General features: G+C 41.2%; 1 protein-coding gene across 1 annotated transcript; it reads left to right on the top strand.

The window, feature by feature from the left end:
- Nucleotides 1-145: 145 nt before the first annotated feature.
- Nucleotides 146-27,977, top strand: flvcr2a (FLVCR heme transporter 2a; the record flags this gene model as incomplete). Its single annotated transcript, XM_039009497.1, has 11 exons — nt 146-169; nt 3,626-4,051; nt 15,421-15,562; nt 18,643-18,783; nt 21,405-21,472; nt 21,594-21,697; nt 23,681-23,791; nt 24,314-24,419; nt 24,549-24,660; nt 25,056-25,120; nt 27,339-27,977. Coding segments are annotated over 11 exons (1,365 nt in total), but the record flags the coding sequence as incomplete, so codon positions are not given.

Here is a 27,977-nt window from a genome sequence, read left to right as displayed (position 1 = left end):
CATGGTCAGTCTTTAAGTGCCTTTTTGGCAAACTCCAAGTGGGCTGTCATGTGCCTTTTACTGAGGAGTGGCTTCCGTCTGGCGACTCTACCATAAAGGCCTGATTGGTGTCCTTCTGGAAGGTTCTCCCATCTCTACAGAGGAACTCTGGAGCTTCGTCAGAGTGACAATCGAGTTCTTGATCACCTCCCTGACCAAGGCCCTTCTCCCTCGATTGCTCAGTTTGGCAGGGCGGCCAGCAAGAGCATTGGTGGTTCTAAACTTCTTTCATTTCATTTAAGAATGGAGGAGGCCACTGTGTTCTTAGGGACCTTCAATGCTGCAGACATTTTTTGGTACCCTTTCCCAGATCTGTGCCTCGACACAATCCTGTCTCGGAGCTCTATGGACAATTCTTTCGACCTCATGGCTTGGTTTTTGCTCTGACGTGCACTGTCAACGGTGGGACCTTATATAGACGGGTGTGTCCCTTTCCAAATAATGTCCTACAATTGAATTTACCACAGGTAGACTCCAATTAAGTTTTAGAAACATCTCAAGGATGGTAAATGGAAACAGAATGCACCTGAGCTCAATTTCGAGTCTCATAGCAAAGGGTCTGAATACTTATGTAAATAAGGTATTTCTGTTTTTAACAAATTTGCAAACATTTCCAAAAACCTGTTTTCCCTTTGTCATTATGGGGTATTGTGTGAGGAGGAAAAACAATTAATTCCAGTTCAGAATAACGCTGTAATGTGGAAAAAGTCAAGTGGTCTGAATACTTTCCGAATGCACTGTATATTTACAAAAACAATATATGGAGGATTGGAAATTATGCAGATAATTACACTGATAGAAACCACAATATATCTGCAATATTAAATCTACCCCCCCCAAAAAAATTATAAAATAATGTGACGTTGGCGCAGGATAATAGTGGTTTTCATTTCCCAAATTACAGCATCCTGTATAAAGGCACCGGGAGGAAGACCAAACAAACACGTATTTATTTATTTTATTTATTTAACCTTTATTTAACCAGGTAAGCTATTTGAGAACAAGTTCTCATTTACAACTGTGACCTGGCCAAGATAAAGCAAAGCAGTGTGACACAAACACAGAGTTACACATGGAATAAACAAGCATACAGTCAATAACACTATAGAAAAAAAAGAAAGTCTATATACTGTACAGTGTGTGCTAATGGCATGAGGAGGTAAGGCAGTAAATAGGCCATAGTAGCGGAGTAACTACAATTTAGCAAGTTAACACTGGAGTGATAGATGAGCAAGTAGAAATACTGGTGTGCAAAAGAGCAGAAAAGTAAATAAAAACAATATGGGGATGAGGTAGGTATATTGTGTGGTGTAACGGGTTTCGTCCTCGTCTGAAGAGGAGTATGAAATGTCGGACCAATGTGCAGCGTGGTAAGTGTCCGTTTTAATTATTATAAAACTGAACACTAAACAATACAAAATAACAAAGTGCAAAATACTGAAAAACCCGAAACAGTCCCGTATGGTGACAACATTAACACAGGAAACAACCACCCACAAAACACAAAGGAAAACAGGCTACCTAAATATGGCTCCCAATCAGAGACAACGACTGACACCTGCCTCTGATTGAGAACCATACTAGGCCAAACACATAGAAAAAGACAACCTAGACATACAACATAGAATGCCCACCCACATCACACCCTGACCAAACAAAACATAGAAACACACAAAGCAAACTATGGTCAGGGCGTGACAGGTGGGCTATTTACAGATGGGCTATGTACAGCTGCAGCGATCAGTTAGCTGCTCAGATAGCTGATGTTTAAAGTTAGTGAGGGAAATATAAGTCTCCAGCTTCAGCGATTTTTGCAATTCGTTCCAGTCATTGGCAGCAGAGAACTGTAAGGAAAGGCGGCCAAAGGAAGTGTTGGCTTTGGGGATGACCAGTGAGATATACCTGCTGGAGCGTGTGCTACGGGTGGGTGTTGTTATGGTGACCAGTGGGCTGAGATAAGGCGGAGCTTTACCTAGCATAGACTTATAGATGACCTGGAGCCAGTGGGTCTGGCGACGAATATGTAGCGAGGGCCAGCCGACTAGAGCCTACAGGACGTAGTGGTGGGTGGTATAAGGGGCTTTGGTGACAAAACGGATGGCACTGTGATAGACTGCATCCAGTTTGCTGAGAAGAGTATTGGAAGCTATTTTTTAAATGACATCGCCTAAGTCGAGGATCGGTAGGATAGTCAGTTTTACGATGGTATGTTTGGCGGCGTGAGTGAAGGAGGCTTTGTTGCGAAATAGGAAGCAGATTCTAGATTTAATTTTTGATTGGATATGTTTAATATGAGTCTGGAAGGGTACTACACAAAACACAGGGTAGAAACCCAAACAAAAGAGCGGAGTACCTCAAATTAATATACACAATCGCACAATGATTATCACACGGGACGAGACCTGTAATCATCTGCACAATATACATGGCACGAAAGCCAAAACAACATAGCACAGGTACTCACACGTCCAACGGACATTGGAACAATAATCGACTGGACAATAGTAAACAAAGGGCACACTTATACAATTACTAATCAGTGGGAATAGGGACCAGGTGTGCGTAATGACAGTTCCAGAGGGATCTGAGACAAATAATAATAATAAAATACATTTGTTTAAACACAGAGGTGACACAGTGGTGGGGGTGTTCGTTAATTTAAGATTTTTAATAAGATTTTAAATATATTGACCAATGTAGCAGTACAAATAGCATTTTAAACAAATAGGAGAATGGTTAAATTAGCATTATTTAGAGACCTCCTCCCACTGTGGTCAACTGTTCCAATATTTGTGCACAATGTTTGCGTATCCGTTGTATTCATTGTCACATTTAACAAGAAACATGCTTGTAAGAAGGGTCAATAACATAGTACCCATTTGCACAGGCTACTGTAATAATATTGTTCCGTCATTCACGTCGCATGCCGAAGTCTTCCTTATCATTGTTTCAATTTACATCAGGGGGAGTTAGAGTTTGGACACCACGTGGTGTTATAATAAAGGGATTGGAATTTCTCTCAGAGCAAGAGTGCTATTACAGACATATTCGGGACATTGTTATGTTAAGAGAAACATAGGCTTTGTGTATGGTTTCCTATTTCAAGTTATTTATCACTTGTTTTATATCATTATTTAATAATGATAGCAATTTAACAAGATATTATATAAATATATTTATGTATATATACTGGTTTTCTATTTGTTTTTTAATAGTTAGTTAGTTAGACTAAGATATTTTTCACCCTGCATTTTAACGTTAGTTTAACATATAAAACGTTTTAATTAAGTTGTTGCGTGTTAGCCTACACTGCATGTTAATTTTGAATAATACATATTTGTTTACGGTGCAGTTTCTGCGAAGACTAAACTAACAGTGCGTACAGGTACCCTAGGGCAGGTAACAGAAAATGTTTGTCAATATGGGCGACAACCCTGACTTTGATGATGAAGAAATTAAAGAAGAGAAAAATTGTCTGGATCTGGGAAAAACGAACCCTTCCAAATCCGTGGACTTGGAGGAACAAATCGAATGCACGAGCATCCCGAATGTGAACAAGGACAATACAACTACTACGCATTTATACAAAAGGAGATGGGTGATGGTGTTCCTTTTCAGCTGTTACTCCCTGTGCAACGCATTTCAATGGATCCAATACGGAATAATTAACAATATTTTTATGAAATTCTACAATGTGGACTCTTTTGCCATCGACTGGATGTCAATGATCTATATGTTGACCTATATTCCCTTTATATGGCCTGTATCCTGGCTTTTGGACAAAAAGGGACTGCGGCTCATAGCACTGATGGCCACCGCCATTAATTGCCTTGGGACATGGATCAAGGTGGCCAGCGTCAAGCAAAACCTATTTTGGGTGACCATGCTTGGACAATTCGCAGGCTCCCTATCACAAGTATTCATCCTTGGGATGCCTTCCCGTCTAGCATCGGTTTGGTTTGGTTCTGAAGAGGTGTCCACCGCCTGTTCCATCGGCGTATTTGGGAATCAGGTCAGTTTATTCCACATCACGCAAAGGTACCCTATTAAGTCAAATCTGTGGCGATTTATGATGAATTATTCATTTTGATTTTAATTCGCAACAGATATTGATTTGCTGATCCAAAGAAAGAGTGCCCATAAACGGCAATGCCGTTTGCGACAATTGGAGAGACATTACGCATTACGCACACGGGTAACCCGATTACTATGTGATGTTTTCAAAAAGTTTGGTCTGGGACAGTTTATTTATCTGACGTTTATAGATTTGAGATCTTAGATAGTTAAGATGACATAGGTCGACAGTATGGCATGACCAATCAAGAGATTATCCTTACTTGTGGTGGTATTTTAGATTCAGAAGTTGTATTGATGATACATTGAAAATGGTTAAAAGAGTTAGGATTTAGCCTAGAGCAATTCATATGCATTCAGAAATGGAGATACTGTAATTCTGCAATGGACACCTTTTGGTGAGGATGCATCCTCTTTTATTAATAAAGGTCTGACACAGTGGTCAACATCTAAAACTGAGTATGTACAGCCTCTCTTACTGGACGAGATTTCTCTTCTTTTCTCCCTCAAAATGCCCCACTATTAATCAAATTAGGGATTGGGTAGTCGACCCCTAAATGCAATAGGTAATGTGTATGATTATACTACTGCAATAGGCCTGTATTCAGTATCCAGCTATGTTGAAGCCAAGCCACGAATTGGAGGGCACTTTCAGGATTTACAATGTTGGGATTTATTATAATCCCTAATAATCAATTTATGTTGAGGCACGTCGATTATAATCCCCAATAATCAATTTATTAAAAAGAATGGTCAAATTACCTCTGAGCATGGGGTTGACCATTAATAATCAAACCAGGACACGTGTCTGAGGGATTGTCCTCCATTTATCAGCCCTTGGATGCACAACTTCCACACCACTGATATAGCCCAAGGAAAATATATTCAGAGATCCGATTTAGTGCGATTTGATGAGATGCGCTGCATAGTATTCTCGTTTAGAGCTTGATATTGCTGGTCCATTTATAGCTTCATTAATCCAGCCGTATAGTGAGTTACATGCATAGTGACAAGCATGTCCTAAAAACTGAATTGAGATGATTTTCATTGGCGGTTTCACATGGCAAGGAGGAGCACCGCTCCTACAAAGTAGCTTTCCAATTTCCAAGCAATCACCGTTTTAGTCAGCCTCTTTGCTGGATTACCTCCTTTCAGAGCTCACTTTTGTATGGAATCATTTTTATTTTCTTTCTGACTAGCCTACTAGTAGCCCTTTGTGATTAAGTGTTTGAGTTCATGAAAATGAAATACTGAACATGCTGTTTGAGCTTAGTTACTTAGCCAGTAAAGCTTTGCGCTCAGATTAACATTTTTGAAGTATTTTTTTGAGGTGTGTGTGTGTGTGTGTGTGTGTGTGTGTGTGTGTAGTGCATTGAGCAGGATGAGAAGTTTTTTCTCCTGGAAAGTCAACTCTACATCTCGCCAACCCTCTCCCTTCAAACCTATCCAAAAAGACTCCTTGGGATGTAGCCTTTTCTGTAAGGATGATCACTTTGAATACGTACACTTCGTACAAAAAACTCCACTCTCAAATTTGAAATGTATTCAGACTGAAACTGAAATTAGAGGCTATACCCTAATGCTAACATGAATATTGCAACATACAAATACGAAACTCACACCACAGGAACATGTAATTTTTTCTCAAATTGCAGCATGTTTAAATATGTCATCACAATAGCCTAACTATCAAATATACAACATTGAGCATCTCTATAGCTGAATGATGCGCAAGCATTTTCAGAAGGATTTCTGTTATGTTTCTAATATAACTCGATGGACCTTCCACGATTGGCGAGGTTTCGTGAGAATTCTGTCACGACAGCAATTTATGGAAATGAAAGAAAAACAGATTAAAAATATAAAGACGAGTAAGGGGAAAATTACGTGGTACAATTCCGCGATCTTTTGCTCGCACGGTGTATGCATCTGTACAGTAGGCTACATTTAATCACGCACTTAAATGCATTGATCAAGGTATGCTGAAACATCGCTCTTTAAAAAAGTATTTATGAAATGTAAGAAGAAAGAAAAATATAAGTGTGTCCTCCTATATAATATAAGTGTATTTACTTTTTTTGTGATATACAATTGGTAGTTAGTCTTTTCCCATCGCTGCAACTCATGTATGGACTTGGGAGAGGCAAAGTTCTAGAGCCATGCGTCCTCCGAAACACTACCCTGCCAAACTGCACTGCTTCTTCACACACTGCTCGCTTAACCCAGAAGCTAGCCGCACCAATGTGTTGTAGGAAACACCGTACAACTGGCGACCGCAGTCAGCTTGCAAGCGCCCAACCCGCAACAGATGGGACAAGAACATCCCAGCCAGCCAAACCCTCCCCTAACCCGGACGACGGGCCTCATGGGTCTCCCGGTCACGACATAGGCTGGGATCGTACCCGAGTCTGTAGTGACATCTTAAACGCTGCAGTGCAGTGCCTTAGACCACCCCTCTACTGTTTATATGGAAATCCACAAAAATATTTGATGAAATAAATACTTTTTGATCAAATGGAAATATAGGCCAATGTAACAGTATAACTTTAAACCGTCCCCTCGCCCCGACCCGGGCGTGAACCAGGGACCCTCTGCACACATCAACAACAGTCACCCACGAAGCTTCGTTACCCATCGCTCCACAAAAGCCACGGCCCTTGCAGAGCAAGGGGCAACACTACTTCTAGGTTTCAGAGCAAGTGACGTAACTGATTGAAACGCTAGTAGCGCGTACCCGCTAACTAGCTAGCCATTTCACATCCGTTACACTCACCCCCCTTTCAACCTCCTCCTTTTCCACAGCAACCAGTGATCCGGGTCACGGCACCAGTGTAACAGTATAACTTTAAACCGTCCCCTCGCCCCGACCCGGGCAGGAACCAGGGACCCTCTGCACACATCAACAACAGTCACCCACGAAGCGTCGTAAGCCGCGGCCCTTGCAGAGCAAGGGGCAACACTACTTCTAGGTTTCAGAGCAAGTGACGTAACTGATTGAAACGCTAGTAGCGCGTACCCGCGAACTAGCTAGCCATTTCACATCCGTTACACCAAGACTTATTTTCATTTGATGTAATAAATATGTCAATGGCTAGATTATATCGAAAGAGACTTAAAATACACTTTGCAAAATAAGACCGAAATATTCCCAAATATTCGAATTCAAAGTCCTATTTCAAATGGCAGAAAATAAACATTTTTCTTAAGCTTAATAGTAGCATTACTTTAAATGGCCTATTTGGAATGCATTTGTCGTTTTGGTTTCAGTTTACATAAAGAGGATGCTGTTAGTCGGGCTTGGTTTGTTCATTCCTGGTCCACTAAATGTTTGCAATCAGCAGGGGTGTAGGACTTGGGGACCTGGGAAACACCCTTCATGCACTTTGATACCGGTGACTTTTTCGTAGAAGGTTAGGGGAATTTATGCAGTAGGTTAGGAGAATTCACGTAGTAGGTTCAGAGAATTCATGTAGCAGGTTAGAAGAATTCACGTAACAGGTTAAGAGGTTAAGGTTAGGAAAAGGGTTAGGGTTAGGGTTAGCAACAGTGGTGGTCGGTGACATTTAAGATGAGGGAGGACAATATAATTTTTTTAAATTATGAGCATGGCCTTATTTCTATTACAGCATATTGGATGACTATAATTTATATTCCATTCACCCAGCTCAATGTAACATCAATAGGTTTAGGCTACAACATGATACTCAAATTTTCCCTATACCCATCATGAGGTTGCTACAACCTAGCCTATGAATGTCAGTTTACAACATATGTACACAGGTCAAGAGAAAAGGTGACAGATAGTGACACATTCAATATCGCCTTGCATACTCTTGCCTGTATCTAGCTGATTTAGGGTGTGATCATTAGTCCAACAGTTTCAAACAAGAGTTTCTATTAGACAAATTCAGGTATGTTTATGCCTGTTTGCTTCCGTTTAAGAAAAGTTTTTCAACAGAATGAATACACCCCTGATCACATGCAAACACAGTTCACATTCATAGCAGCATGATCACTTTGCTCGTATAATTCCTTCTCGCATCTACGTGCTCTCCTCTTCTCACCTTTTCCCTTCGCTTGTGGACTTCAGTGCACAACACATCAGCTTTCTGTGACCAGGCAAAAAAAACTTTCCAAGCCAAACATTCATATCATAACCGCTACACACAGCCTAAATCATTGTCACCATATTAGCTAATGTCATAGTCAACATAGCTAGTAGAACTAACGAGTTAGTAAACCAGCTACACTCCTGCAGTACAGTGTACAGTCAGCAAGCAGTTTAGCAGTTACACCGGCGGGCCCCAATGGGAATACATTAATAAAATCAAAAGCTTACCTTGACTTGGAACAGTGTTGGATAGCCATAGCCAGCTAGCTAACATAGCATCCCTCTCTGTTTGAGCTGGGTGTTTGAGTAGGCTAAACTAGCTTACTGCATTCTTGTGGCAGGTAGCCTAGCGGTTAGAGTGTTGGGCCAGTAACTGAAAAATTGCTGGTTCAAATCCCAGAGCTGACAAGGGGAAAACATCTATCAATGTGCCCTTGAGCAAGGTACTTAACCATAATTGCTCCTGTTAGTCGCTTTGGATAAGAGTGTCTGCTAAATTACTGAAATGTAATTAGCTAGTTAAGTTAAAAAAATACAACCAAATACCTGTATAGCTCTCTCTTGCTTCTCCACACATTTTTAAGAAATTAATTTGTTCAAAACTGTTAAACTATTGTCTTTCTCTTTGAGTCAACTACTCACCACATTTTATGCACTGCAGTGCTAGCTAGCTGTAGCGTATGCTTTCAGTACTATATTCATTCTCTGATCCTTTGATTGGGTGGAAAACATGTCAGTTCAGGCTGCAAGAGCTCTGATAGGTTGAAGGATGTCCTCCAGATGTTGTCATACTTACTGTGTAAGTCTATGGAAGGGAGTGAGAACCAAGAGCCTCCTAGGTTTTGTATTGAAGTCAATGTACTCAGCGGAGGACGGAAACTAGTTGTCCTCCGGCTACACCATGGTGCTACCCTACACAGTGCTGTTGAGGCTACTGTAGACCTTCATTGCAAAACAGTGTGTTTAGTGCTCCCGAGTGGCGCAGCGGTCTATGGTACTGCATCTCAGTGTTAAAGGCATCACATGCATCACATGTGGCACGGTAATGCTTCAGGTATGAGCCCTAGTGGAATTCTGCCTCTTTAGGATCATGTTGTGTGAATTTTTCCATTATTTATGTAACCCATTGACTGTAACCCACAGAATGTGGACCCTTCCAACCTAAAGTCACTTTGAAGGAGAGTAATTGCAGAAGTAACCTCAAGACCTTTTGAGACATTTTGAGTTGGATAGTTCCTGTGAAGTTGCCTGTACTTAATATGCACTCAAATTATCATATTTTGTCACTGGAACATGATGTAGCCCAAGTTTGTTTTTCTGTATGTCTATATCTGATTTGAAATGATGTGGCTAGTGAAATACCTGTCTCCCGGGTTGTTCCACCACAGCCATGGTTGGGTTGGTTTTAGGAGGACCATATCACTGTATATCCGTTTTACCCACCTCCGTCTGTATTTCTCAAAGTGCTGTGTAGAATATACAAAGTGGGGGGAAAGGGGGGATCATGCTCTTAACTGGCGCTCTGACTCTCAGCGCATTTCTTGTCTGTGAAAGACATTAGGGTCACATCCTGCGAACATGTTGGTTCTGCTTTTGTTGTCAAGGTTTCATGGTCGACTTTATTATGCCTATTCTTTGCTAATTCTGTCAGTACATGCTCTACCATTTGAGGTCAGGGCACCAGGGAGTCATTGTCTGATAATAACCCAGATTGAAAATAAACTGGCTGAGGTGTGAGTTTATGCCCTGTTGAGTTGGTCTGCCTGGTAATGCTCAAGACAGATGATGTAATGTGATCTGGCATTAGAAGACCCTATAGAAGAGGCCTCTGCCCCAATAACTACGACTCTGACCTCACTGAGAGTCGTAGTTATTGGGGCAGAGGCCTCTTCTATAGGATATCATAAAAATGTCATATGAGTAGCAGTTGCGTCTTTTTTATTAGGTCTAAAGTAGAATATTTGGTTCCTGTGTGCTTATTCACCACGGTTGAGTTGGTAGTATTGTATTGTCATTTGTTGTCTACTGAATTTAAACACCTCTTTAAATGTGTACATGTTACTGCAACAACATTTCACCATGGGGACAATAAAGTCAGCAAAGTAAAGATAGGGCAGGTCACGTAGTACAGTAAAAACATAACAGGTCTAAGTGCACTGTGAGTCTCACATGGTCAAGAATGTGGTTAGAAGTTTGCATCATGTGGTTAGAAGTGGTTAGAAGTTGTTCAAGTTTAAATCCCTGACATTTGAGTTTGTCTAGAGTGTGGTTTGAGAGTGACGCAAGGGCGGATTGGCAGAAGCCAGATGGGCTGGATAATTTTTTAGTAGGGTGGGCTGGTTGAAATGTACACACACAAATATTATTGTTATAAAAATACCACAAAAAAAAGGTAAATGGCCGGCGGCCCATGGGCCTGTTAAGATATATATTTGTAAAATATTTTTGAATCATTTCTCTGTTATTCTAATGAGCTGATCGGTGTTCTGATTGTATAACATTTCAAAATGCAATTGCGGGAAAAAAATACTTTGGAAACTTTGTCCCCTTGTCCCTGTCGAAGAAAGGGGGGTCTCAGCTTTCTGTAGGTATAATTTGTATTTCTCAACTCTTGAGCTGGTGGCGCACACAGCGATGTGGGCTGGTGTGGATAAAATGCCAGGGCCGAATTCTGGGCAGGGGGGTAATAAATCTGGTTCACAAAACATTTGTGTGAGTTCATGAGATCCATTCCTGTTAACATCGACAGGGCTGAAGTGGAGCGGCTCGAGAGTTTCAAGTTCCTTGGTGTCCACATCACAAACGAACTATCAGGGTCCAAACACACCAAGACAGTTGTGAAGAGGGCACAACCACCTTTTCCCCCTCAGGAGACTGAAAAGATTTGGCATGGGTCACCAGATCCTCAAAAGGTTTTACAGCTGCACCATTGAGAGCATCCTGATCGGTTGCATCAAAGGAAGGCCCCAAAAATGGTCAAAGACTCCAGTCACCCAAGTCAAAGACTATTCTCTCTGCTACCGCACAGCAAGCGGTACCGGAGCGCCAAGTCTAGGACCAAAAGGCTCCTTAACAGCTTCTAACCCCAAGCCATAAGACTGCTGAACAACTAATCAAATGACCACCAGGACTGTTTACATGTACATTTGCTTTTACACTGCTGAGGAATGTATCAAACAATATACCAGTTAAAAGTCAATGGTGTCAACCTGTTGGCCATGGTGGGCAGGCTCTAGGAATGATGTTGATCTCCACTGAACTATTCTACAGTAGACAGCGTTAATGCGGTTGGTTTGTAACTTGATTGCTGCAACGTCTTTCTTTTTCCTGACTCATCAACCACCATCGTTATGACTGCTCAAACTGTCAAGGACAGACAGGTCGTTATTTTTCTCCAATGTTTTGTCGAGTTGTGGTGAGTGAATTTTTGCATGAAAAGGAGCATAAAGACCTTATTTTTTATTTCTCATCTGAGTCTTGCCTTCGTACAAACAGCAGAGAAACGTATCCAGTTTCCCTAACTTTCTCAGTAAACCAAGTACCCACAGACTTTCTTCCTCCGTTCTAAGGGATGGTTCATTCACTTTAGAGAAGTAGAGGCGTACTTGTGTTTTGAACCACAACATGCTGCTTCCTGGTATTGGGTTGGTCCTGTCTATTCTAATGGGTAATCCATCCTTTGCACTGGACTTTTGTCCCTCATGGCGTGTGTATGTCATGTGGTAGAGAAAGACAGGTAAATAACAAAACGTTAACTTGTCACAGATACAGACCGCCCACAAAGGAGGTACCTCTGTTCCTCTCTTTGTTGTTAAATGCTACAAAGGGCAGAGGTAAAAGGCAGAAGGAGCATTAGCTTGCAGCAAGAATTACAACACAACTGGGTGGATGGCAATGCAAAGGCTAATAAGGCTGGGGCAGATTTGTCCACTGGTCTGAGGTGGGAGAACCTGCAGGAACCTGCCAAACTGACACTTCTAATGTTCCCAGTACTTCCCACTTACTAAGTATGTGGGAAATCAAAGTAACATAATTTACTAGGTGTATGAATACTGACAATTATTATTATTATTTTTTTAAACCTTTATTTAACTAGGCAAGTCAGTTAAGAACAAATTCATATTTACAATGACGGCCTACCAGGGAACAGTTGGTTAACTGCCTTGTTCAGGGGCAGAATGACAGATTTTTACCTTGTCAGCTCAGGGATTCAAGCCAGCAACCTTTCAGTTACTGGCCTAACGCTCTAACCACTAGGCTATCTGCCGCCCCAAAATGATGTGATACTTACAGCTTAGCCTACATTCAAAGTAGTCAGACAAATCTTTGTTTTTGATCTCCTGTTTCAACCCCACATACAGTGTTTTAAACATGTCTGCTCTGTGGTTTTTAAATTTTAAACATTTAAGATAATAATTGTTACATAAACAAAGAAAATATGTGGCCATATGATAAATAGTGAACCTAGGATTACAGGAACAATGTGATGAAAGCAAGCTAAATTTGGTAAAGAATCCTCCTGGACATGGTCCATATTAGTTAAGCAAACACTATACAAATTGGAGACTCGGCTCCTCCTTGTAAATCAGGTCATTTAATTTGACATCTTCTTCACAACAGATTCATCTGAGGGTCGTTATGGAAATGTAACATATAACAGGAGTTTCAATAAAATCTCTCACTTTTGTAAAGGGAGAGCGGGAGGAGGCCCTATGAACAAGTGATATGACTCTAACTACAGTTGAAGTCAGGCTGATGATTTTTATAGTATTGTTCAAATGATTTCTGTTACGTTTGTGTGAGGTTTGTTCTTCTAGCCTGGGGGATGGCGGATGACTTTCACTACTCGAAGCGTCTGGTTTAGAGCAAGCTCCTACGACTTAGGTAAATTAACTGTACAACAATAAGATTATATCCTTGAGAATGCTGTCTTCGTGGCAAGCTTTACTTGAAGTTCAAGTTAGTAGGTGATGTTGTGAAGGGCGTGTGTGATTATTTGTTTTCAACAGGACCTTAGGATAGTGCAGCGCAAACATATTACGACAGAAGACATAATCAGACTGATCTGCACAAATGCAACAACAGGCGATATCAATATGTTCCGCGTCACTACAGACACGGGTTTGATCCCAGGCTGTGTCGCAGCCAGCCACGTCCGTGAGACCCATGAGGCGGCGCACAATTGGACCAGCGATAAAAAATAAATACAAATACATTTACCTGTGGGCCGGATTTGGCCCGCTGCCCACCTATTGGGGAACCCTGCACTAGAACTATCTCTCAGCACATTCTAAGTTGCTTTGACAATTCTTGTGTTCTTGCAGATACAGTATCTGTAGGTGGCCTAGAATACCTTTTGGCTCTGGGTACTCTATGTAACTCTTGGGGAAAGCCTTGGATATGGATAGTGTTGACCAGCCTGAAGCCCCTGTCATCATTCATGGGAAGTATAATGGTCTGACACATACTATGGAGTACCACACAAATGCCCTCTAACCTCTGAAGCCAAACAGTTCATTTTTCTTTCAATAGAGTCTCACGCAGTCAGATCTTACTGTAAATACTTCATACCGTTCATTGTTAAGCATGTTTATTGTTCTTTGACTCAATCCCACCTTCAGTTCCTTCGCTTTTATGTAGATCAAAGTCCACTTTGTTTTGTTCTTAATTTGAACAATTACCTATTTTTGCATAGTTATTTTAACCTCTGGCTCTGATACCCCTCCTACTGCTTTAAAGTTTGACATAATTTTCATTCAAACTAACGTTTCATGTAAAAGCTGATAGAATCAGGACTTCTATTTAAGTGATAAGGCCCGAGCAGCCAGTGTTTGGAGGATATATTGGCACGGGTGTTCTTTATTCATACTATTTCATCCTTCCACAAGATGTAGTACCGACACAAATCTAGGGTTGCTAGAGACACGATCAGTCGTTCAGTCTTTTTGTTCTGTTGCGTAATGCTAATAACAGCCCGTATGACAAAACATTTATTTTTACTGCTCTAATTATGTTGGTAACCAGTTTATAATAGCAACAAGGCCCGTTGAGGGTTTGTGATATATTTCCAATATACCACGGCTAAAGGCTGTTTCCAGTCACTCCGCGCTGCGTCGTGCATAAGAGCAGCCCTTAGCCGTGGTATATTGGCCATATACATCACCCTTTCGTGCCTTCTTGCTCAAACATAGCGTGGAAATTGAATGGTATTTCGGAAGTTGTTTTGAAAAGGTTGATTTGGGGAACATGTTAAAAGGTCCATTGTAATGCATTAAGATGGACTGGTACCAACCTTTTCTTTTAGAAAGTATGACATTTATATTCTTGAACCAAATGATGGAGTTTGAACAAATATCACACTTCAGTTATTCTGTTGTAGGAATGCTGATCTTTAAAATGCTCATGTGAGTCTGTTACTAAGCTGTCCCTCAGGTAAGTTCATCAAAGTTATAGTCATGTAGTGGTAAACAACGTCAACACCAGTATTGACATTTTGTGCAGTGAATTCCCTAGAGGGTAGTTGCAGGGTAAGAGTGTCCCCAGCAACTATGAGGAAGCAGCATGATGGGAGGGTGATGGGGAGATGTCACACTCTGGCCCTCCTTCGAGGAGCATGCCTCTGTCATCTCTTGACCTTGTCTCACGTTCACCTTTCCCCTAGAGTCATGGGACCTTGTCTGATGTCCTTTCTGGAATGTTGAGGCTCTAGGAAGATGAGGACATGGGCACATGTGGTATTCAAATTTGGAAGGTTTAGCAACCCTCAATGTCCAAAAACCACCACAATTGTTGCCAGACAGTGGGGAGAGGGGGAATATAGGCCAGTTGACAAGGCCAGTGAAAGACGCAAAGACACTTTATCCTGATTTCTGGACTACCAAGAAATATGGCCCTGCCATTAAAATATGGCCCTGACATTAACTTTATGACTTGCCACACTCTCTTTTCTGTACTTTGTATGCACTCATGTCAACACCTAATCAAGCATGCGTTTCTGCCATAGCTGATTTATTTACTGTCACTCTAACAACTATCAACCAGTATAGCCATATAGGACTGTTTAAACATTTCACGCTTTACTTAACGTTATAGTTTGTCTATATGTTTCCCCTTAATAGCATTGCTTTATATGTGTGTGGAGGTGTGATGGGAGGAGTCATTGATTGCTCGTGTATTTTTGTCTCCCTCACTTACAGTTGGGCATTGCCATTGGCTTCCTGGTGCCGCCCATCCTCGTGCCAAATGCTGACGATATGGACGATCTGGCATACCACATCAGCATCATGTTCTACATCACTGCTGGAATGGCCACCGCGATCTTCATCCTCGTAGTCTTCGGTAAGTCCTGAGGGAAAATGGCCATTCTAATACATACAGAATGGCCTATGGCTAACACACAGAGCTGGTCAGTAGTTTCTCCTTCCTAAACTCATTCCCATTATAACATATAACTCTTTCAATCATTATGAGCCTTAGGTGTTGAATTCATTATAATGCCAGTATGAGGTGTTGAATACATTACATTTTAATGTCAGTATTTCCTTTCCCCTGGCATTGTCTATGTATCAACAACTCATAATAAACTCTTGGTAGATGACAAACGGAGCCACGGCCCATACCCTTGTGACCTTGTTTTCGACTTGTATCAGTGTAAGACTATTTTTAAACGGGGACACTGAGAGCTCTGCTGTGGAAGTTTGAATATGATTACATTGCAGCATTGCATATCCGGGGCTCATCATTGGGTCTGCAGTTCTGTAGTCCTGGATGTCTACTTGTTCCTGGCAGTCATGTTCTCCTGGCAGTGTTGGTGGATAGTTCAGCATTCTCAGGGATTAGTGCATATTGAGATGTGCTCTGAACAGACCAGTCAATGTCTCTTCATTCACTTGCTGTGGAAACCACATGGCTGTAATCACTATAATTGACTGTGGATTGACGACCTCGTTGAACTGCATTTGAAAGTATTTTTCTTTCAACACACAGACCAGGTCATTCCACTTCTGATTTGGGGCCTCCCATGTTTTGTTGAAGGAGTCACATTGGGCAAGTTTAGACATGGAACCTGGCCTTAGAAGAAGAACTGGAGCCATGGTGGGAGGCAGTGGGCAGATAGAGGCCTGGCCAGCAACATTGTTGCACTTAGGAGATAGGATGCATATTGTATTTATATCCTATCTTTGGGCTATATTTATTGGATTTCTCAGTCAGATGAGGTTTGCTGCTGAGTGGTTGATCCCACCTCAAATTGCTACTATATATCCCTTGTGAATCTGTATTAAAAAATATATAATGAAACTGATACACACTGTATGTTCCGTCTGTCTGTTTGTCTTTAAACAAACAGGAACCTGTTTCTCAAAGGCCCTGAGATCAACCAATGTTTGATGTCAGTTATTATCAATTGTGCCTTTATAAAGGTGTGTTTAAACAAACAGGCAATGTAGGATGCAGTGTGCTGATGTGGTGGCTGTACTGTATGTGTCACTCATATGTGGTTATGACTGTGAGCTGGATGCTGTAAGATATCTGACGCTTATTGAAGCCCTCTGTTAGCTTGGTGCTGTAAGATATCTGACGCTTATTGAAGCCCTCTGTTAGCTTGTTGCTATAAGATATCTGACGCTTATTGAAGACCTCTGTTAGCTTGGTGCTGTAAGATATCTGACGCTTATTGAAGCCCTCTGTTAGCTTGTTGCTATAAGATATCTGACGGTTATTGAAGCCCTCTGTTAGCTTGGTGCTGTAAGATATCTGACGCTTATTGAAGACCTCTGTTAGCTTGGTGCTATAAGATATCTGACGGTTATTGAAGCCCTCTGTTAGCTTGGTGCTGTAAGATATCTGACGCTTATTGAAGCCCTCTGTTAGTTTGTGGCTGTAAGATATCTGACGCTTATTGAAGACCTCTGTTAGCTTGGTGCTGTAAGATATCTGACGCTTATTGAAGCCCTCTGTTAGCTTGGTGCTGTAAGATATCTGACGCTTATTGAAGCCCTCTGTTAGTTTGTGGCTGTAAGATATCTGACGCTTATTGAAGACCTCTGTTAGCTTGGTGCTGTAAGATATCTGACGCCTGTTGAAGACCTCTGTTAGCTTGGTGCTGTAAGATATCCAGGATTTGGAAGGTTACTTTCTAAATGTAATCAATTACAGTTACTTACAGAGAGAGAACAAGAGAATGCATGGGATGGCCATTGGCCAAGCTTTCACTATTTTGAATCACCTGTCCAAAATTGTAATCATTAAGGTAATTACCCAAACTCAGTTACGTAATCGGATTACTTTCAATTCCTTTTGGATTACTTTCCCCTTAAGAGGCATTAGAAGAAGACCAAAATGATCCATCAAATGCATTTGGTGTGTCATCATAGTGGTCTCTGACTTGTGGTCAGACTCGCTCAGGTGGAACAAACTTGTGTTATTTCCCCCCCCCCCAATGATACATTGAATGTCATTGAGAAAACAGAAAGGTGTCATAATGTATTTTTACATTTAAAAGTACTCTAAGAAGTAATCATCACATTTTTCAAAAGTATCTGTAATCTGATTACAGTTACAGCTTTTTTTGTAATCAGTTACTCCCCAACCCTGAAGTTATCTGAAGCCTTTATGAACTCCTGTCCCCAGTGAGCTGAGCTCTCCTCCCCTCCCTCTCAGACTGAACGTTGGAGCTGGCCTCTCCAGCGTGGCTATTGTTGACTGACTGACACATTCTGGAAAGCACCAGGGGCGTGGAGGAAGCAAACAGTTACTGGTGCATCTCATCTCTCCAATGCTTTGTGTCTCCTTATCTTATCTCTCCAGTCCTCAGGCGAAGTCCCAGACATGCATCATCTCTCCTTCGTTCTCTCGTTCTCTCTTTCTTGTTCTCTCTCTCTCTCTCTCTCTCTCTGGCTCTCAGAGATAGGCCCTGTTTGTTGCCTTGTGTGTGCTGTACCACCCTGGCTGTAACTTTGGACCTTCCTGTCCCACAGTCCCCCAGAGCTCTTTGACTGCCTGTGACTGTCTTGACTCCTACTGTGCTTATGTGTCTGTGTTGATTGATATGAGCACAGATGGTAGGATTTTAGCCACATGGGATGGCCATTGGCCAAGCGTGCACTATTCTGTTGCTATCACCAGCTTATTTGGGTGACTGCTGCTTGTTTTTCTTAGGGGAACAGACAAGGGGGAGGATTGGTTTGTGGTTGGATCCATTTCAAACATTCTCTTTTAAAGGGCTCTGACAGGCAGGAGCACAGCTGTGCAACTTCAGATTCAATCAGATGCAATCATACTCTTTTCTAATATATTTTGGGTGTTTCTAGATAATGTATGAATGGTCCAGTGTCAGGGGAATTGCATACAAACCTCGACACTACAGTATATCAGCATATTTACATTATCCTTCTCGGCTCTCTATCTGTGTCCAACAGTGTTCCAAGAGAAGCCGGAAATCCCTCCCACCCTGGCTCAGGTCCAGGCCAGGAGCACCCCTCTAGAAGAGTACTCCTACATGGCCTCTATCCTGAGACTGCTGCGTAACCTACCCTTCATGCTCCTTGTCATCAGTTATGGTGGGTCCTACTCACCCTCAATCACTCTCAAACCACACCCATGTCTACCATCATGTTTGGACTCCTATTATTTGAGAAAACATAAAGAGCCAGGATACCTATGGCCGGTCAGATCAATAGAGGGTCGTTATCAGTTTGTGCAGAGATATGTGAATATATCTCTCACTAGGTTTTGTATCCAGCGCACTGTACATGTGTACATCTGAAGGTCTCTTGAAACAGTGAGGTGTGAGGTTTTGAAGTTTACCATCAGATTCTTATGGTTGAAAGGTCACAGTCCTGTAGTTGATGATTAACTAATTGAAGGTGTAATGGTAATGTTACCAGTCCATAAAAGTGTGACTACGTTTTTACAAAATTGTTGGCTGCTGCGGCTGTGTCATCTCAATATCAACGATGACTTAAATGCTAGAGTTCAATTTTTACCTATGTCATGCCCTCTAACTTCAGTTACAGTGACACTGGCGTTTGGAAATATGACGTTTTACTTGGTTAGATTTACACTACCGGTCAAAAGTTTTAGAACACTTACTCATTCAAGGGTTTTTCTTTATTTTTTGTATTTTCTACATTGTAGAATAATAGTGAAGACATCAAAACTATGAAATAACACATATGGAATCATGTAGTAACCAAAAAAAGTGTTAAACAAATCAAAATATATTTTATATTCAAATAGCCACCCTTTGCCTTGATGACAGCTTTGCACACTCTTGGCATTTTCTCAACCAGCTTCACCTAGAATGCTTTTCCAACAGTCTCGAAGGAGTTCCCACATATGCTGAGCACCTGTTGACTGCTTTTCCTTTACTCTGCGGTCCGACTCATCCCAAACCATCTCAATTTGGTTGAGGTCGGGGGATTGTGGAGGCCAGGTCATCTGATGGTAACTCCAAGGAACTTATCCTCTGCAGCAGAGGTAACTCTGGGTCTTCCATTCCTGTGGCTGTGATGGTTTTTGCGCCTGCACTTGAAAAATCTTTCAAGGTTCTTGAAATTTTCCGTAATGACTGACCCTACTAAAGAACACCAATAAGAATAAGAGACTTGCTTGGGCCAAGAAACACGAGCAATGGACATTAGGCCGGTTGAGATTTGTCCTTTGGTCTGGAGTCCAAATTCGAGATTTTTGGTTCCAACCGCTGTGTCTTTGTGAGACATGGCGTGGGTGAATGGATGATCTCCGCTTGTGTATTTCCCACCGTAAAGCATGGAGGAGGAGGTGTTACGGTGTGGGGGTGCTTTGCTGGTGACACTGTCTGTGATTTATTTAGAATTCAAGTCACACTTAACCAGCATGGCTACCACAGCATTCTGCAGTGATACGCCATCCCATCTTGTTTGGGCTTAGTGGGACTATCATTTGTTTTTCAACAGGACAATGACCTAACACACCTCCAGGCTGTGTAAGGGATATTTGACCAAGAAGGAGAGTGATGGAGTGCTGCATCAGATGACCTGGCCTCCACAATCACCCAACCTCAACCCAATTGAAATGGTTTGGGATGAGTTGATCCGCAGAGTGAAGGAAAAGCAACCAATAAGTGCTCAGCATATGTGGGATTTAATTCAAGACTGTTGGAAAATAATTCCTCATGAAGCTGGTTGAGAGAATGAGTGTGCAAACGTGCCATCAAGTCAAAGGGTGGCAATTTGAAGGATCTGTAACGATCTTCGTTGGGAGAAAGAGAGGAGGACCAAAGCGCAGCATGGTAAGTGTTCATGATGAAACTTTAATAGAACAAACTGAACACTGAAATACAAAACAATAAATTGAACGAACGAAAACCGAAACAGTTCCGTGTGGAACACACAAACACGGAAGACAACCACCCACAAAACACAACAGAAAACAGGCTACCTAAATATGGTTCCCAATCAGAGACAATGACTAACACCTGCCTCTGATTGAGAACCATATCAGGCCAAACGAAAAACCCAACATAGAAACACAAACATAGATAACCCAACCAACTCACGCCCTGACCATACTAAAACAAAGAAAATACAAAAGAACTAAGGTCAGAGCGTGAAGAATCTCAAATATAAAATATGTTTTGATTTGTTTAACACTTTTTTGGTTACTACATGATTCCATACGTGTTATTTCATAGTCACTAATATTCTACAATGTAGAAAATAGTACAAATAAAGAAAAACCCTTGAATGAGTAGGTATTCTAAAACTTTCGACAGGTAGTGTATTGTGTTTTTGTAAATTTTTTACATTGTTTACCCTTTGATGTAGCAATTTAGGATGTTCAGAAATAAGACAAAAACCATAGGAGCAAAGCTGTCCAAACCAAAGAAATATGGAGTGACACTCCACAATCTATGCCAAAGTCAAATAGATATATGCCAAAGTCAAAATAGTCTCCTTGCACTCGTGTAGTAGTAGACTGGGTAAGGTCCAGGTATGGGTTCCATGTGTGTGTCTGCTAGGCTTCCTTTAGGACAGGGCCAGTGAAACCCAAACACAGTGTCCCATGTGGATCCCCCTGCTCTCCCTGCAGGCCTCCTCGCTCAAACTAAATAAAGATCTGCTCCTCTGCAGACTACAGATCCTGCAAAATACTCAGAGTGCAGAAACAAAACGTACATGTTTCTTTATGTTTTCTGCAGGGCTGAATGTCGGTTGTTTCTATGCTGTTTCCACACTGCTGAACCGGATGATTATTGAGCATTATCCAGTAAGTCTCACCCCAAATCTTAACACAACTGGCCATGACCTGCAGTTATAGCCACACGTATTCAAAGGAAGATATTGAGTTGGTCCCTCCCCAAATAAGTAAAATATTTATTTCCCCGAAGGGTGAAGAGGTGAATGCTGGGAGAATTGGCCTCACCATTGTCATTGCCGGGATGGTGGGGTCCCTCATATGTGGGATCTGGTTGGACAAGACCAAAACCTACAAGTAAGACATTCTTATCCCTCCTAGGACTGAACATTTGAGAGTACCCAAGAAAGACTTAACTGAAATTAAACACACATTATTACATCAGAATAATGCTCCTAGATACAACTCTTTCTTGTGACTTTGCTATCTCAGTGGCTCTTTCTTAGAATTAAGTAACTAAATAAGGTAACATACACAAGGTATCCAGTCCCCACCTAAGACACATTTCATAAGATTATAATAGTGTGGCTGTAGCTGATTGCTGACAAGGCTGCTGACTCTAATCTTTAATCTGATGACACAAGAAGATTCCCAGGAAATGTCATGATCCTCTGAAGCTTTTTGGTCAAGCTCCGCAATGAAGTCAGTCAACCGAACACTCTTTATTTAGATAACATAAATCTTAGTTTTCTGACACCATCAGACTCCATCTAATGGTTAGTATGTAAATATTGAACATCAAGGAAACAAGGATGTGGTTCATGTAGGTCATGTCAGTCATCAAAACTCGATTTGTTTGCATTGTTGTAATTGGTCCACTAAAAAGGTTTAGTAACTGCTGATGAGTCATCTTTGAGAACTTTTGCCCTGTTAATTACTGATTAAAAGGTGATTAGTGGAAACTATTGTGTATATTCTAGTTAATTCTGCTCTCATGCTCAGGCAGTAGCCAGATTCACTGTATCTACCTAAGCTTACTCACGAGTCTTATACATTGTATCCCAATAACTTATTCTTTGTCAAAAATACCATAGCTTGAAAAGGTAACAATCAGTAATGTTGTGATACTTTCTTGAGCTCCGGGTTATAAAAACAGTAAACCCAATATGATATCGGATGGGCTGGGCTCTTGCACACAACAGCCTCTCTCATTAGCCACTCTAAACGAAGCACTTTCTGCATGAAAGTCTTTTAAATCTCCTATTCAAAGGCAGGCTTCTAGGTGGATGAAGTATTTGTGTTGGAAGTGGGAACCGCTGAGGTTCTGGAGGAACTGAGTGTGGAATCTGATGCGTCTCCCTGCATATCTAAGCTGACAGGCTTTGTCCAAGCCTCCTTTCAGCTGAAGTACTGGCCGGTTGGAATGGAAGCTCCGGAGACATTCATGCAGTCATTCAGACATCTGCACAGACAATGTCTACTTCCGTTTGACCTTTTCTATTTGTTTTGGTCAAATAAAACAGGCTGTTGTTTCTCACCACAGAGCAGCCATTCATCAAACACCTTCTGACCTGATCTTGAACAAACAATGATTAATCTATGTAGTTCAGTAGCAGCTGACACCCAGTTTTACACATTTGTGAATAACAACTGCAGTGCCAAAACCAAGTGTTTACCTGCCAACCTAGCCCCCTAACCCTCACTTCACCCAGCAGTCTAAAACAGAACAATTCTTCACATGCCATTTTAATATATTCAGCCAAAGCAGTCAACCCATATTTCTGTTGTTGACATACATCCATGTGAGAGAGTCACAGGACTAAGTTGTATTAACAACAACAGCTGAGTGGAGCAATGTTTCACTTGTGGTTGTACAGGAAGAGCTTCACCATAGTAAGCATGTTGAATTTGGACAGAATATGCCAGAGTTATGCTAAGGGGGTCTTAGGAATCTTGTTTTTCCTCTCATAAAGAATGGGATGGGAGGTGTTGACAGTGAAACCACAGCCAGCCTCATCCAACAGTTCTGCATGCCAACTGAGAACTGGAACTTGTTGCTGGTGCTGTGTGTAGGTCTCACAGGCAGTGTTGCCCCTGGCCTGCCTGTGGGAAGTTTCAGGACTGGGACTTTTCTGAAGTGCTTTGTGGCCATGTTATGTAAAAGCAATATCCAGATGAGATAAAAACATTGCAGACTCATTCAAATCCTATATGGGTTATACAATATTGAGCAAGGCACCAAATAAAGTTAGAATATTTTTGTTTATACAAACATACAGTAGATTTCATACAGGCAAAAGCAGGATAAAACAAACTAATATTGTTTACCTCTCTCCCCAGACAGACTACCCTGGCTGTGTATCTCATGTCCTTCGTGGGAATGGTGGTCTATGCCTTCACTCTGAACTCAGGCCACCTATGGGTGGTGTTTGTGACATCAGGGGCTCTAGGGTAAGAGTGAACAAACACTGTGACCAAACACAATGATGTTTGTGAATGATTTGCATTTCTCAGCTATTCCCACCTCAAACATGTCAGTTGTAAGAGAGGGTAGACTAGGCCTTCTTTTCTGGTCACACTCCAGGAACACTGTATGCTATTTACATTACAAACTGCCTCCTTGCTCTTTAAACAGCCACTCTGTGAGAAGAGACAGACAACATCTTGAGACACTGATTAGTTGTGTTAAAATACAATTTAATGCAAAGTGTTGTGGCAGACAAGCTAATTTTAATGATTCTGTGCAATATTCATTATTTTACCTTGGAGTTGAATAAGTATTTTATCATTTGTTAATTGATGTATAAAGGAGATGACCAAGAGCTGAAGGTTTAAAGGGTATGCTAGGTAATGGCCACAGAGGGAATTTGATTGTGGAGTTGATTTTCTCTCAGCACAGTCAGCAGGCATGAAATGTTCAAATGCTCTTTAGCTCAAGTACCAACAACACTGATAAACCTCCTATATCTTTAGGTTCTTCATGACTGGGTACCTGCCACTTGGCTTTGAGTTTGCTGTGGAGTTGACCTTCCCAGAGGGTGAGGGCACCTCCTCAGGCCTGCTCAACTGTTCAGCTCAGGTAACAGGGACCATACTAATGACAGCATCGAAAGTGTTGTTGTATGCATGAGGTCTACTGTATGTATGAATGTGTTTAGAGATGATCAACTCTCATGCTGACTCCCCTCATTTGCCCTCCATCTTCCAGATATTTGGGATCATATTCACCATCGGTCAAGGGAAGATCATAGACCACTTTGGCACATTCGCTGGGAACATCTTTTTATGTGTCTTCCTCCTCATAGGGACCATTATGACAGGTAGAGTTTGCCCCCCCCCCCCGAGTAGCTTTACAGTTGATTGAACATTGGACTCCTTTGCCTGCAGTTGTTATAGTTAAGCACAGTGACATGTTATGTAATCCACATTATATGGGGCTCTAGTAGTGCATGACTCCTCAGATCATTGTGTCAGTCAAGCAGACATTGCACAACAGCTGTGTCTAACATTCATCATGGAGTAATAATGCCCTCTAGTGACTAATAATGATCATGATGAAAATGAACACATTTTCTATATACAGTAGGACATTTCCCATATTGTTTCAAAGGCTATACATGTCCTGTGTATTCCTAAATATGTATGCTATGTATGACCCATGCATTCCTGAATATATGTTTCTGAGAAGTGCCTTTCCTCTCCCTAAATCTTACAGCATTCATCAAGTCTGACCTCCGACGGCAAAAGGCCAACCGTCTGGCTGAGAATCAGGTGGCGAGTGTAAGTGTGTCTGTTTCTGCTATTTGGTGTCCAGTGAAAGGGGTTGTGTCGGATACTGCCCCTGGCTGATGCTCCATTCAATGGACTATTCTGGTTGGCTGCTTCTCTGGGGCTGGGTTCCTCTTGCTTGCTGTCGAGTGGACACAGGGGTTACAGGCAGGTGTTACACACCACCATGCTTTTCTTCAGCTTTCTGAAAACGACCCAGGTGTTTCTGAAAGCATGGCTCTGCACCCGCTGTCAGTTCTCCAACTCGCTGTATTTGATTGTATGCCTTGCGGGTGTTTGATACAGAATTTATGTTTGAGAAGTTTCTGTTTCATTCAACACAAGCACCTGTTTTACAAAGATGCCTTTTGTCACAGATTATTATGACTACAGTTTGCAGAACTATAGAAAGCTATCACACAATATCAGGGTGAATTATCATTCTCGTTTATCTGGAGTAATAAACTACAATAATATGACACTGACTCATACTGTTTCGTCATACTGTAGTTTACAGTAGACAATTACACTCATTTGGCAGCAAAATAAATCATATAAAAATGGCTTGCTCACTCAATATAAAATGCAATTTTCTCAAACAAAATGAGCTTTAATCATATAATAGATTCATAATAAACTTCAGGCTCAACTCACCAGTGGTCAGGGATGATGAGATGTTCAAGATCAACTTTTAATCATTAACAATACTCTCATACCTAACATCCATTCTGCTCAGCGCTTGTATTCTTTCTATTATGAGAATATCGCTATCACTTCTTTTATCTCAATGCAGGTTGGGAGCTTTACTCACTTCATTTATGCAAAACTACAATAATCCCATTAATCCAGTTCTATGTCATATCATTTCCACCCCCAGTCCTCATTAAGAGGAGGCTCTCTCTAGAGGCAGATGGAGTGCTGGAATTAGAGGCCATTGTTATGGGAGAGCCTGGTAAGGGCAGAGGGATTATGGTGATGGGGATGATGGCAGTGGTGGAGGAGCCCTTGGCCCCTCTTGTGCTTGATTCCCTAGCTGTTGTTCCAGGCTGCAGGCCCGTCTCGGGTACAGGACTACGGGGCCACAGCACCCAGCAGCCCTCAGGAGCAGCAGTCCTGACACTAATCTCACTAAAACCCAAACACACACCTGCCAAGGTAGGGGCATCAAGCCTTTGAGGTTATATCACACAAGAAGAATGCTGCAGCTGTACAGTACTGTACAAACTGCAATCATAAAGAGCACTGGTATTGGTGATGTGTTGAGAACTCCCATTGGAAGATAAATACATCAAACACTTAATTTACTCATAGTCTTTTCAAAATACTGTAGTCTATAACCCACCTCAATACGGTGAAAAGGTCTTAAACAAAGGCATGGCACTTGCTATTTCTGCTAAGTGAAAATAGCAATAATGAGGATTGAGATGCCTTGTGGGATTAGCCAAAACAGATTATAGGGATTGGTAAAGCATTAGGGTCCAAGCAGGTTTGGGAGTTTTCTTTAGGAATGTAGTGAAGTAAAAGTGGTCAAAAATATAAATAGTAAAGTAAAGTACAGATACCCATAAAAACTACTTATAGTATTTTAAGTATTTTTACTTAAATCCTTTACACCACTGAACAATACCAATACTGTTTTCAATTCAACTTTTGCTTTCAAAAACATGTAAAAATTAACTATAGCCATTGAATTCTACCATGCAAACATACAGTGCGTTATTTAAGCAACAAGGCTGGAGGAGGTGTGGTATATGGCCAATATACCATGGCTAAGGGTTGTTCTTATGCTCGGTCGCAACACGGAGTGCCTGGATACAGCCCTTAGCCTAGATATGTTGGCCATATACCACAAACCCCAAAGATACCTTATTGCTATTATAAACTGGTTACAAAAGTAATTAGAACAGTAAAAATAAATGTTTTGTCATACCCGTGGTATACGGTTTCATATACCACGGCTTTCAGACAATCAGCATTCAGGGCTCGACCAGCCAGTTTATAAAGGGAAATAATGCACACTCTAGAATGTCCTTCAAGCCAATCAGAAAGGAGTATTCAACAATGTTATGGTATAATGAGACCTAATAAGAAGATGTTCTGTTGTTTGTAAGCTCCACCTCAATTGAAATAACACAATATAAAGTTTTAACATGTAGTAACAATACATAATATAATATTGGAACATCATTAGGAAAATCTGATTTCTAATAGTAATGTTTTGATTTGACAGAAACAGGCAGGTCACCCACAGGAAGGCCTCTCACAGCAAGCTACACTGAAGGACATCAAAGTATAAGGAGGAAATCCAGTTGAACGGGTGTGAAAAGAAAGAAATCCCATCATACACTTGGAATCACACAGGTTCTCCCTCTACAGCAAATTACTCGTCAGAAGATAACTGGTTTGATTATCAAGCACAACCAAGGGTATTTCAATTTTTTGGTGCTGATATTTCATATTTAACTGTCACTTTTTGAGAGTACACTATGAAATGTTAATATTTTCATTTGGTTTCTCTAGCTTTAAATGTCTCCAATCTAAATATTATAAATGTTGATGTCTGTGCATTTTGATATGAGCAATATTCAAACTGTGCTTTTTGTTTCCTGACATTTGACCAATACCATACTGGAACAGAAAGCATTAATGTAACTGTTCTATTTTTGGAATTTGTTAACGTTAGTTAAAATTAGACTGCAGATTCAGTGGTTTCAGTTGAATGGCAGTCTGTTCAGAGGGCCGATCCAGTCAAGCCAACTCACCTTGTGGCTTAACAGGATTTTGAGATTGCTATCTGCCATATAGTATTACAAGGAGATAATTGTGAGTAAATCAAATCAAATCAAATTTTATTTGTTACAAGACCTTA

The sequence above is a fragment of the Salvelinus namaycush genome, chromosome 15 (genome assembly GCF_016432855.1).
Source record: "Salvelinus namaycush isolate Seneca chromosome 15, SaNama_1.0, whole genome shotgun sequence".
Taxonomy (NCBI): Eukaryota; Metazoa; Chordata; class Actinopteri; order Salmoniformes; family Salmonidae; genus Salvelinus; species Salvelinus namaycush.
The sequence above is the reverse complement of the archived record's forward strand: the minus strand, read 5'-3'. Positions and strand labels throughout refer to the sequence as shown.